Here is a 14,052-nt window from a genome sequence, read left to right on the forward strand (position 1 = left end):
ATATATATGTATGTATATATATATATGTATATATATATATGTATATATATATATATATGTATGTATATATATATATGTATGTATATATATATATATATATATATATATATATATATATATATATATATATATATATATATATATATACATATATATTAAAATTGTTTCTGGGCAAGAAGGTCGCTGGTTCAAGTCCCGGCTGGGTCAGTTGGCAGCTCTGTGTGGAGTTTGCATGTTCTCCTTGTGTTGGCGTAAGTTTCCTCTGGGTGCTCTGGTTTCCCCCACAGTCCTAACACATGCGCTATAGGTGAATTGGATAAACTAAATTGCCCATAGTGTATGTGTGTGAATGTGAGAGTGTGTGGAAATTTCCCAGTACTGGGTTGCGGCTGAAAGGGCATCCGCTGTGTAAAACATGTGCTGGATAAGTTGGCGGTTCATTTTGCTGTGCAACCCCTGATGAATAAAGGGACTGAGTGTAACCCCGCCAGTCCTACGCCACCCAACCCGCTCTGAGCTAGAATCGAACCGGCAACTTTCCGTATGGGAGTCGGTTGCTCTTCCAAGGAGGCTAAAGACCATGGCCTCTAGCATCTGTCGCTAGAGCACCTGTAGAGGTCAGAGGAGTGAGGTTTACCTGCACAGCACTTACTAGCTGGCCTCCGTTACATACGCATGATTAAATGATTGTTTGAATGAATGAATGAAAATTGTGTCTGAATGTGGAGATTTCATAAACTGAACTGATCATGATTTCTCTGATCATAATTTAGAGATCATGTTGTGTCATTTCTTCAGATATTTGCAGATTAGGGATTATGTAAAGAAAATATGTACCCTGTTTAAAGGGGGTCAATCAAGTTGGACTGAATGACCTATTAGGGTTTGGAGGTGAGGTCTGCCATGCAATCTCAGTCATTTACAACTCACTGTTATCAAAGAAATTGCCTCTTATGGAGAGCCTAAAATCCCAATGGGAGCAGGAACTGGGAGATAAGATAAGTCTGGAGCTGTGGGCTGATGCGTTAGAGGGAATCCATTCTTGTTCTGTTAACTCCAGACACCGTCTCATTCAGTTTAAAATTATATACCGGCTCCATTATACCAAGGTAAAATTACACCTTTTCCTGATACCTCTCCCTTCTGTGATAAATGCAAGACTTAGCCACTCCCTTACATAGTTATGCTCTGTGTTCTAAACTGATCCCATTCTGGGCTGAAATATTTAAAACTATCTAAAATTTGACATTGTGAATTAGTTTTCGATCCACTTTTGGTCATATTCGGAATTTCAGACAAAACAAGATCACTCCAGGATTCTCATTAAAACTGCTGTCTAACAGCATTATTGTGGCAAAGAAGCTGGTGCTAAGGTTTTGGAAATCAACAGAATCACCATCATTTAAATCTTGGCTGGACGAATTAACTAAATTAGCATATTTGGAAAGGATCAGATTTCTAATGGCAAAGAAATTGAAAAAAATTGACAAGATTTGGTCTCCTCCTCTTGGAAGCGTAGGTTAAAAACCCAGATGGTGAAAATCACACCAACAGAACATCATAAGCTTTAGTCTCAGGGCTGGAGTGGGTTTTAGGGCTTAGACATTTTGTATTTTTTGAAAATTATATTCTGGGTTTATACAAATTACTTATTTTTTATTTATTTATTCATTCATTCATTTTCTTGTCGGCTTAGTCCCTTTATTAATCCGGGGTCGCCACAGCGGAATGAATCGCCAACTTATCCAGCAAGTTTTTACGCAGCGGATGCCCTTCCAGCCACAACCCATCTCTGGGAAACATCCACACACACACTATGGACAATTTAGCCTACCCAATTCACCTGTACCACACGTCTTTGGACTGTGGGGAAAACCAGAGCACCCAGAGGAAACCCACGCGAACGCAGGGAGAACATGCAAACTTCACAAAGAAACGAGGCTCGAACCAGCGACCTTCTTGCTGTGTGGTGACAGCACTACCTACTGCGCCACTTCTTCGCCCTTATTTATTTATTTATTTATTTATTTATTTATTTTTAATATGTGTGTTATTTAATTTGTTGAATTTTTTTTTGCAAAAAAAAAAAAAAACTAGAGATGTTGTAATCTTTGCTGTAATGCTGTGCAATGCAATGCAATGAATATCTCAATAAAAAAAAAAAAAATTAAAAAAATGAAATCATGTTGTGTGTATACCAATATTGTATCTAGAGGCCTTTGCCTTGCATATACTGTAAGCCACTTCTAATACCAAATGATCAACTAGAAGTCGAGTTATTATTTACTGCTTCTAAAACTTGTTTAGGCTACAAGATTTTGTCATGTAGTGTAGATTTTAACTCTTAAGATTTCTGACCTTTACAGCTGGCAGTGGCTCCACTCCAGGTGCCGTTCTCCTGGCACACGCGTGTCACCGGCCCCACCAGACGGAAGCCCTGCGAACACGTAAAATGCACTTCATGACCCAGCAGATACTTGGAGCCGAACTTCCTCCCGTTGGCTGGGGCCACCAGAGGAGGACAAGAGGACTGAGCTGGAGGAAATAAAGAGACATACGGTAATAAATGTCAGTAGCTATAGTATGTTTCCGTCCACCTAATTTTAAGAACATTTTGGAATACTGCATGAAACGGAAATGCCAAGATGCACATACATTTTGAAAATACACCTAAAACCTGTACGAGTGGAATAAACCTTTTATCTCCTAAGAAGACAATGTGCATAAATTACTGTATGAACACATCAATTTCAGCACGAGCATTAAAAAAAAGTCATGTGATTTAGTATTACCAGATTTAGTTTTAACAGTTTGTGTGGATAAAAGTGTGAAGATGGCATGACTAGACAAATTAGCAGAGCGAGCACATTTTAAAACATCTGAAATGTCGTTTCCAAAATCCCTCAGCCAAAGTCTGTCACCCCAGTGGTGCAGTATTATTATTATTCTCTTCAAAACTGTCTTGAGCATCTGTCTGCGCTCCCAAAGAGCGTCTCATGCAGGCACGTGCGCACATAGAGCTCAACCTGTGCAGTGCACATGCCCTTTTTAATCTTGGATAGAAAGTGCTCTTCCAAAATGATCTGAAGTACCGCAGCCACCCCCCACCACCCACCATCGCTCTTCAAAACATTTTATCCTGCACATGCCCCTTGGATAGTCTCTGCACAGGGCTGGTCCCGTGCCTCCAAATACAACCGCACGTTAATTGTATTTCGTCTTCTAAGCTGCAAGTCATTTATCATAAAAGAAAAAAGGCCCACAACTATCTTATCCTAATGCAGAAAACTCTATTTTATTTTTGAAATTGCTAATTATATTGTTATTGTTATATTATATTGTTTTACACGCACACACACCCCAAAAATCCAATATTAGTTTTGGTAAAAACAAAAACATGGGCTGTTTCTCAATATGCATTCTTGTCTGTTTTTTTTTTTTTTTTTTTTTTTTTTTATTAAAGCGTTCAACAAGAATACAAAAATATACAGAAAAGGTACAAAACCTTTAACAACAAGGGTAGAGAACAGAACAAAACAAAATGACAAACTAAAGAATATGCCAGGGGGAATATAAATTACAAAAAGCACTTTAAATTTAAAGCAAGGTCACAGTGATGTTTACAAGATCACATACAATACAGTCATCTATTATAAAAAAGAGAGAATATTGTAAGATTCACATAGTGTTACGGATTTTAAAGCTTTAACATTGCTGGAGGTAGAGATTGTATTTGAATAATATTTCAAATCTTTACAAAAAATAAGAAAAAGGGGCTTTACAGACAAAAATTTGCATTTATGTATAAAAAAATTTGCTAGTAAAATAAACAGATTTATTAGAAAATATTTATCTTTAACTTTTGCATTCTTGTCTGTACTTGGGTTCTTGTGTCCTTGTGAAACGTCATCAACTGTCGCCAAAGTACTGTTCCAATTCAAAGTTCACATCTTGCCAAGTACAGATAAAATTTACGGATGTGTACTTGCTCTGCCCCTTTGGCCAAGATGCATTGAGAGGTGACTTGTGCGAACTTGCGAAGCTCAGGTATCCCAGAATGCACTGCAGCTAAACCAGCAATCGCTAATTGTGGAGGAGAAAACCCGCACGGTTTTAAAAATACTCCTTTACTGTGTCAAAAAAAAGTTTTAACAGTTTTTCAGGCGAGAATGTAGTTGTTTTAAACTCGAATCGGCAGTTTATTCACAAACATGACGATGTGCCTCAGCTTTTGCGGACTCTGACTCCCAGCCTGCCAGCGGGAGCTCCGTCATCACCTCCCCCTCCGAGAGCAGCTTTACTTCGGCCAGTCCATCTGTGGATCTCATCACTCCATTGTAGTTAAAACATCATATTTAATTCATCTTGTGTAAATCTAACGGACAGTTTTTGGTCTTATAAATCTATTATTTGTTCTCTGGTGTATTATTTTGGCAGTATTATTTTGTTACCTTTTATAATTGTCTTTAATTATGTTACCGTGAGGTTTCTCTTTGTTTACCAAATTGTTTGACGTAATCTTTATTTTTTATTGTGTATATTCTTGTGTGATTACTATTGTAGTTTATTAAATCTGATAAACAATGACACGTGTCTGTGTATAATAACACATTTTACTTCACATTTACATGGATTTGTTTATATTTTCTTAAATCAAAAATGTAGGTTTATAATATTAATATGATATTAATTACAGGGTCGTGCTTTATATATTCCTTTTCTTGTCGGCTTAGTCCCTGTATTAATCCGGGGTTGCCACAGCGGAATAAACCACCAACTTATCCAGCAAGTTTTTACGCAGCGGATGCCCTTACAGCTGCAACCCATCTCTGGGAAAGTGCTTTATATAATTAAATCAATTTATTATTCATGTACAGTAAAACCAATGAATCCATTGTGAGGTGACGTTATAAAGTACACTGCCATTACATTTAAAAAAGTACCCGACTTGTGTCCTCGAGTTCTTGGTAGTTTGTTCTGTCAAGTCTGAACTTCCAATGTATGCAAGTCTGAACTTTGCGCACTTGATATTGAGAAACAGCCATGCACTCGCTTTCCATATTAATTAAAATATATGTAAATGGCACATACAGGACCTGTTATTCCTTTACAAGTATTATTGAGAATATTCCAAAGTCTATTCTAAATGAACATAAAATCACTTACAAAAGCTAACACGTATTCTAATCTCATATATAAATCATATAAATAAATAAATAAATATTGAGGCTATTTATTAAGCAATAAAATTTAATATTTATTATTTATTAGGAAAAATACTTTAATAATAATATTGATGATGATGATGATGATGATTATTATTAAGTAGGATATTGTTAATAAGCTGGATAAGTTGGTTTAGTAGGTAGTGCTGTCGCCTCACAGCAAGAAGGTCGCTGGGTCGCTTGTTCTAGCCTCGGCTCAGTTGCCGTTTCTGTGTGGAGTTTGCATGTTCTCACTGCTTTCACGGGGGTTTCCTCTGGGTGCTCCGGTTTCCCACACAGTCCAAAGACATGCGATACAGGTGAATTGGGTAAGCTAAATTGTCCGTAGTGTATGAATGTGTGTGTGAATGAGTGCGTGTGGATGGTTCCCAGATATGGGTTGCGGCTGGAAGGGCATCCGCTGCGTAAAAAAAAAAAAAAAACATGCTGGATAAGTTGGTGGTTCATTCCACTGTAGTGACCCAGGAGTAATAAAAGGACTAAGCCGACAAGAAAATGAATGAATAAATGTTGTTTACTTATTTATTTTTTTTTTTTTAAAGTTTACTTTCACAATTTTAAACAGGCAAACCACTGCAGAAACAGCCCCAAATCATACACAGTACAGATACTTTATAAATAACCTGCTATAAATTAAAAGCATTAATGCATGCTGTTTTTTTTTTGTTTTAATAAGCTTTGGAGATGTGACAGATTCCACTTTAAAATAATAGGGCACCTATATTTTTCGTCATAAGACACGGCTGTGTTCAAAATGACATCAATGTTTTCAAAGTGCACTGCGAAGGAAGCGCAATTGTAAACATGAAGATCGCTAAAACTGAACTGTAAAAATACTTAGAAAGCAAATTACATCTAAGAGAGATGACCTTAATGCTTTTTGAAAAAATAATTACATGTGTAAATGTTAGAATGTTCTAAATGAATAGGGCATAGGGGGGATAACTGTAAATAGAACACAGCCAGGAACTATGCTTCTAACTACAGCTCCAGAGGTGTAGTTGCAAGTGCACAAGCTTGCGACGTAGTTTGCGAATGTTCGTTGGAACGATGAATTTGGGAAACACTAAATCAACGAACTATGTTTGTAACAACGGAACTTGCGACCTTAGTTGGCTAACGATAGTTTTGGGATACGCACCCCTGATTGGCTGAAGTATCTATGGTGGATTTACAAGGAAAAGGGACGAGCGAGAGAAATTTAAGATCATCAAAAAGCATACAAGACGGCCTCTGGTGGATTAGCAAAAACAAAAACTGAGAGCAGAGAGATACCTCCGGTTACATACTTTAGTTTCCTCAAGAATGTAGATCTGGGTACATATCAACAATGAGCCTGGGTTGGATTTTGTTCTCTTTGACTCGATTAAATGGAAAGGATATTAAAAATGTTTAATGTGATATTCTAGTTTTGCAAAAAAAAAAAAAAAATAGCAAAATAATTTTTTATAAAAAAGTCTAATTCTCATCTTAGCATGAAAACATAACTAGTGTAGTAAAGGGTTACATAAGGGACAGAAAGCACAATGCTAATGCTGGGATATTTGGCCTAAAGGCAGACACGTGTTACTGAATATGGGAGCCGTCATGGGAAAGATGCACGGGAAATGCCTCATTTCATACACACAGCTCACGAACACTCACATAATGGCTTTTAGAATAGGCAGAAAAACAAGGCTCGCATGGTGGTTTTGTTTTGAAATGAATTTGATCCTGCTGCTGTTTGCTATCATGACTTGTGTCAAATAAATGAACAAATACGCGGATAAATTAAATAATTATTGTACATCAAAGTACTTCTGCAACAACTATCAAGCCATCAAAATCTTTATATTTCAGGTAAGTTTATAAGGGCATACTAAAATCAAATACATTGAAGAATAATGTAGATAGCTAATTAAATAAACAAACAGATAGATTGATTAAGAATTTAAGCATTTAACTTAAATAGTTTTTATTTAGTTTAATAACCTGAGGACCTGCAACAACTAATACACATAGACAAATATAAAGAACACTGATAAAAATGTGCAAAATACATATAAAAATGACACATTTTAACTAACATTCAAATATGTATGCTTGTATGTATGTATGTATGTATATATATATATATATATATATATATATATATATATATATATATATATATATATATATATATATATATATATATATATATATTTACATACATACAGTGGCGTAGCGGACGGGCCCGTGTGATTAGGGGGCCCCACGTCGTCGCGATTTTCAATAATTGAAAATCCAGCAACCACAATAATCCAACTCTTGGGAACAACTGTGGTCGGAACCAAAGTTAACAGGTCTGTTTTCTCTGAACTCCTCTCAAGCGGTCGACTGCTTTATTCTGATTGCTTGCCGCCGAACCGCATCATAGCTCATACCATAAAGTTGACTTGATTTCAACTCTCCTCGACGCCCACACAGGAGAAGACACGCCGCGCTGTTTCTCGCCACCGGTTCTAGCTAAAAATGAATGACTTCTGGCTACTTTGACGCTCTCGCCACTTTCGGTTTGTGATCGCTCCTCAGTTTGTGAAGGCTTCCCCGCGTTGTCGCTCCACCCCGCCTCCTTTACCCGCTCCTCAATTTGTGATCGCTTCCCCGCGTTGCCCCCTCCCCCCCTTCAACTGGGGGCGCGTCAGTGATCCCTGCAGGGGGGCCTCAGCATTTTGCGCTACGCCACTGACAAATTGATCCTGCTGCTGTTTGCTATCATGACTTGTGTCAAATAAATTAACAAAGACGCGGATAAATTAAATAATGTTTGTACATCAAAGTGCTTCTGCAACAACTATCAAGCCATCAAAATCTTTATATTTCAGGTAAGTTTATTAGGGCCAACTAAAATCAAATACTTTGAAGAATAATGTAGATAGCTAATTAAATAAACAAACAGATAGATTGATTAAAAATTTAAGCATTTAACTTAAATAGTTTTTATTTAGTTTAATAACCTGAGGACCTGCAACAACTAATACACATAGACAAATATAAAGATATATATATATATATATATATATATATATATATATATATATATATATATATATAGTGTTGGAGGCCGAGTGGGAAAATCTGCATTGACTGCACATTCCAGCAGTAAGAGCAAAGTGTAAAGGTTTAATTAGTATTTGTTTAAAATATAACAGTGCAAACAACATTATAGGTGACATATCAGAGTTCAAAAGAGGTCAAATTGTTGATGTGTGTCTCGCAGGAGCATCTGTGACCAAGACAGCAAGTCTTTGTGATTATCAAGAGCTGCGGTATCCAGAATAATATCAGCAAACCACTAAAACAAAGAACCACATCCAACAGGAGTACCTCTAGACACTAGAGAAAGCCGTCTGAAAGCGATGTCCTGATGCTAACTCCGACTGTATCCAAAAAAACTGCATTAATTTTGCACCTCAACTCTCCTGTTTCCACCAAAACTGTTGGTCGGGAGCTCCACAGAATCAATATACATGACCGGGCTGCTGTAGCCAAACCTTTGCTCACTTGTGCAAATGCCAAACGTCGGTTTTAATGGTGGACAATGTAAAACATATGTTGTTCTTTGAGTCCACCTTCACTGTCTTTCCTACATCAGGGAGAGTTATGGTGTGGAGAAGCCCCAAAGAAGCCAGCTGCCCTACAACCCTGACTGCTGCATGCCCAGCGTGAAGCATGGGGGCGGGGATCAGTGATGGTTTGGGCTGCAATTCCCTATAGGCCCAATACTTGTGCTAAATGGGCACATCACTGCCAAGGGCTACCAAAACATTCTGGAGGACCATGTGACCATGTGATGAGTCAAACATTGTAGATGTTTGAGGATGATAATGCACCAATACACACAACAATATTGTTGGCAGATGGTTTGATGAACATGAAAGTGAAATTGAACATTTTTCTTGGCCTGCACAGTCACCTGACCTAAATATTATTGAGCCATTTTGGGCTGTTTTTGTAGGAAACGTTTTCCTCTACCAGCATCACGTAGTGACCTGACCGCTATTCTGCAAGAAGAATAGAGAAAAGGAAAAAAAGAGAAATGCACAATTCTGTCACATCAGCTCTTTCATGTACAGTAGATGATGATGAGTATTTTTCTTCCTCTAGGATTTATCCTGCTACAAACGCCAAAGTAACTCTTCACCACCATTCATTTAGCAAAATCATGAATTGCACAGACCCTAGGGCCAAAAAACACAACATCCGACCGTTCACTTCATCCAGAGAGCACTGAGAGAAATGCAGCCAGACCCTCATCTGAAGGAAGGAAGTCATTTCAGGCTTGGAAAATAATTATAGATTTCCAGCGAATCTTTGACTTGTTGGAATTTCAACTCGTTTACTAGAATTAATAAATCCTTTATGCAAGACTTACTTTCCAAAACACTTTTTTTTTTAAATTCAACTAAGCCATTCTGAGGAGTGCCAATATACGAGGAAGTCAAGAACCTTCGGTCTTATTCCTGATTAAAGAGCCCATATTATACATGAAATAGGGTCATATCTTGGTTGTTAGGGTCTCCAACAACAGTTTAATATGCATGCAAGGTCAAAAAACACTTTCGTGGCCTTATAATCTGCATTTATTTTTACCTAATTATCCCAGCGACTCCTGTATGAATCGTCCAGTGATTCATTTGTTCCCAAACCCCTCCTTAGCGCGAAGCTAATCTGCGCTGATTGGACCAATGACAGTCTGTTGCGATTGGTCGACTGCCTTCAGTCAGAGAGTGAAATGCCCAACAGCTAATCAGCAATATAAAAGTAATCACAGTTCATACACGCTCGATAGTGTAGGCGTGGATTTTAGCTGCCAGTGGGTCAATGTAAATACAGACTATGGACTTGAAAATTCAGACGACTAACTATTTTATTGAGCAAAAACTCCAAAAACAGTTGAGGAGATCTCCTAGCTTCTCACTCTGCTCTTTTCACAGACACACACACACACGCACTTAACCCTGCTCCGGACGACAACGCACGCGCGCGCACACACACAAACACACACACCTCCGGACGACAGCGCGGGCACACGCACACACAGACACACACACTACTCCTCGTCCACGGAGCTCCGTTAACAAAGCAGCACGCGTCACGTCACGACTTTGCACGCGATAAGAGAATATAGCCAGTTAACCTGATACAGTACACGCGGTTACAAGTAACAAATCACAACTAAATACATTTGCAAGCTAGAGTAAACGAGGCAACTTTAACCGCACGTACTTACACTTGAGAAATGGAGGAAGAAAAATCCATCCTGACGTCCATCAGTAAGTTACTCTTTACTGATCTTTCCTTTAACAAACGCAGATGAAGTATTCTTTGTAGCATGTAGTTTCCAGTAGTTTCCAACTGCTTGGCTATAATGCTGAGGTTTCATTGGGTAGAGACTCAATATATCCATCTGCAGTGTGACTTCAATCGACCGGCATGTTTGTGTGTGTGTTTGTGGGTGTGTGTGTGTCTGGGTTTCTGCGTCAGAGGGCGGGGCCTCAGGTTTGAAATCTCCCGGGTTTGCGCGTGCACGTGAATAACTTGGTTTCGTTCGTACGTCATGGCGAAACACCTAATGACTCGGTATCAAGGCGACTCGTTTGAAGCACTATGAGTCGACTCTTTTATAGATGAATCAACAGTTTTAAACACTATACACTAACAGATTTAAGCCTTAGCTGGATACTTCACTTCACTTTGAGCTGTGTTACACACTACATGGAGGGGAATTTTCAACAACCCATAATATGGGCTCTTTAAAAGATTCATTCTCCAGCCTCCGGCGCATAGACTGCAGCTCTGCACAAGACGTTTGGCCTTAGGAGAAATAGTCGGGCCCTACTGAGCCTGGTTTCTCTTGAGGTTTTATAATTATTCACTTTCGCCAATTGGTGAACTTTTTTCCTCGCTGCTGTCGCCACTGGCTTGCATGGTTCGGGATCTGTAGAGCTGAGCATCGATGGATTTGCTCTTCAGTGTTTGAACTCTCAGTAGTGATTATTAAACCAAACTGAACTGAACTTAACTGAACTGAACTTAAACACTGAAAACTAAACAGGCACTGTTTCAATTCACTATGATCTTCTATGTTAAGCTGCTTTGACACAATTTACATTGTAAAAGCACTATGCAAATAAAGGTGAACTGAACTGAATTCATTCATTTTCTTTTTGGCATAGTCCCTTTATTAATCAGGGGTCGCCACAGCAGAATGAACCGCCAACCTTTCCAGCATATGTTCTAGGCAGCGGATGCCCTTCCAGCTGCAACCCATCTCTGGGAAACATCCATACACACTTATACACACTCATACACTATGGACAATTTAGCTTACCCAATTCACCTGTACCACATGGCTGCGTCCGTAACCGCCTACAACTCAGTAGGTACTGCATTTGAATTTAAACTTACTGCTCGGCCTTTAGAAAAGTGCGTTCTATACAGTATGAATGTGAAAAGTATGAAGGGAACTCGGACGTACTACATCCGCCATTTTATCATGGTCACGTGACCTACCTGCATCAGTTGCGTCCCTTCACTTCCATTCATGAATTCTCTCGCGGGGCATTATGGGATAGGGCAGCGTGCATGGGATGCACACTCCAGAATCTCGCTGGAATTTGTAAGTCATCCGGGTACTTCTCGCATACTGATTTTCAAATTCTAAGAATTTAGACATACTACTTGGCTCGCATACTGATTTAAGCGCACTATATAGCATGAAAGTATGCGGACGCAGCCCATGCCTTTGGGGAAAACCGGAGCATCCAGAGGAAACTCATGTGAACGATTAAAAGACTGATTACAAATAAAAGCCTCAATTATTAGAATTAGTATCCATTTATTCAGACAAACAATAACATTTAAAGGGTTTGCTTTGGTAAAATACTGTCTAAAAACACTTACAAAATCAATTTTAAAAGTTTTAAATATGGATTTCATTCATTCATTCATTTTCCCTTGGCTTAGTGGTTGACCACTGTGGTGATGACCACTGATAAATAAGAGACTAAGCCTAAGGAATATGAATAAATGAATGTAAATAATTTTCAATGCTTTTCAATGAACAACTTTCAGAAGTTTCATTGTTATGATCTTTTTTCTTTTTTTTCCATAATTTTATTTCGCTTGTTTTGTTTTACTACACTGAAAAAAATAGCTTCATTGGATTAAAAAAAAAATTAAGGTAAGTGGTTGTAAACAGTTTAAACAAAAAAATTATAGGAAAATCTACTTTTCAAGCTGTTTGAACAGACATGTGTGTAGGTATAGTGTATAGGCGGTCATATTGGGGTGATATAAACACACACACTCCTTTTTTTCCAATTTAACAACATAAAAACGGTAGACCAATTGGAGCGGTATTCAGACCTTGAAGTTCAACTTGACGTAGAAGCGTGGTCCCCCCACCCACCAATATTGATTGACAGCTGCGTATTATCATGTCCCGGTAGTCACGTGTATAATCATGTCAACAAGAGAAGAGGAGCGCAAAGCAACCGGGAATAAAAGGTCTGTTCAGTTCGCCAGGATCATCAATCATCATCAAATGTGATTAAGAGTGAGTTTTACAAGTTTAAAATGTTTTAAAACAGCGCACGTGTGTAATGAAGTACAGCCATTTACTTTAGATTTGCTTCATCAACACAGCCGCGTGTCAGAACAATTATAAAAGACGCTTCAATCCCGGTTTGTGGACGTTAAATCAGGTTTATTTTGTACATTAACATATCCACAAAGCAGATGAGATTAACCTGTATCCTGTCACATTTGCGTGCAAAAAGAGTGCAAAGCTAATCACGCGCTGTTTGTGTGTATGTGCGTGTCGTGTCTGCGCTGTGTATGTATGTGTGTGTATCTGTGAACTTTGTAACAATATTGTGTGTGACTCATCGTTGTAACTTAACACAACAAATGCAACAAATAATCATTGGGAAAGTTCTTACTGTAGTATTTCTCACAAACGCTACGTGAGATCTGCTTCCTCTAAAGGCTGATTTATACTACGTATGCTACGGCGCTGACGCATAGCCCTTCGACGTGGCCGGCGGCGTCGCTGACGTGCACCTCTCAAAAAATGTAACTACACGTCGCAACGACGCGTAGCGCAAGCTCTGTGATTGGTCGGCTTGGTAACGCTGACGAGTCTGGGCGGGACAGAGAGCCGCGTGAATGGTGCGAGCCTGATGGAGCGTGGAGTGTGGAGTCCCATGAAGGAGCTCCGGATGGAAAGTTTTGTTTTGTGTTTACCTCATAGTTAAAGTTGTTGCACGTCCGCCGGTTCCTGCCTCAAAATGAGCGAGTTTGAGCCACTTGTAAATCCCGGAAGTGTTCAGGAAACGCAAAACTGCAGCAAAGAAACTCGACACAGAGGAACATTTACACCTCACTGCCAACTAGAGTTTCGGAAGTGTTAATGCAGACCAACAGAGACAGCGTGCAGAAGTATAAATGCACAGCCACGCGCGTGCATTTACTTGACGCAGAAGTATAAATCAGGCTTTAGTCTGTCTGTTGTCTGACGCAGCTAAGGGAGGAGATTCAGGCACGCAGAAAGGCACGTAGAAATGGTGGGCGGGGAGGACTAGCCTTAGAGGCGCAGTAAAACAAAACCGCCAACCAGTGCAAAAATGTATAAAACAGAATCTTAAAAAAGGTATAATAAAATATCTGATGGGTGTTTTGAGCTGAAACTTTACAGACACATTCTTGAGACACAAAAGATTCATAATAAATCTGAAAAAAGGGGTAACCTAGGTGCCTTTTAAATTTAGCAATGCTGAACTCAATCTATTTGTTTAAATTC

General features: G+C 38.8%; 1 protein-coding gene across 3 annotated transcripts in view; it reads right to left on the minus strand.

Moving 5' to 3' along the window:
* The window catches only part of fbln7 (fibulin 7), a 49,270-nt gene that overhangs the window by 28,418 nt on the left and 6,800 nt on the right, over positions 1-14,052 (minus strand). For all 3 annotated transcript variants that reach the window (XM_001918937.9, XM_009307592.5, XM_009307593.5), the window contains exon 3: positions 2,359-2,535. In XM_001918937.9, the coding sequence (XP_001918972.3) occupies positions 2,359-2,535 (177 nt within the window). The remainder of the gene's footprint in view (positions 1-2,358; positions 2,536-14,052) is intronic.

Source organism: Danio rerio, chromosome 13 (assembly GCF_049306965.1).
Source record: "Danio rerio strain Tuebingen ecotype United States chromosome 13, GRCz12tu, whole genome shotgun sequence".
In the NCBI taxonomy this organism is placed as follows: domain Eukaryota; kingdom Metazoa; phylum Chordata; class Actinopteri; order Cypriniformes; family Danionidae; genus Danio; species Danio rerio.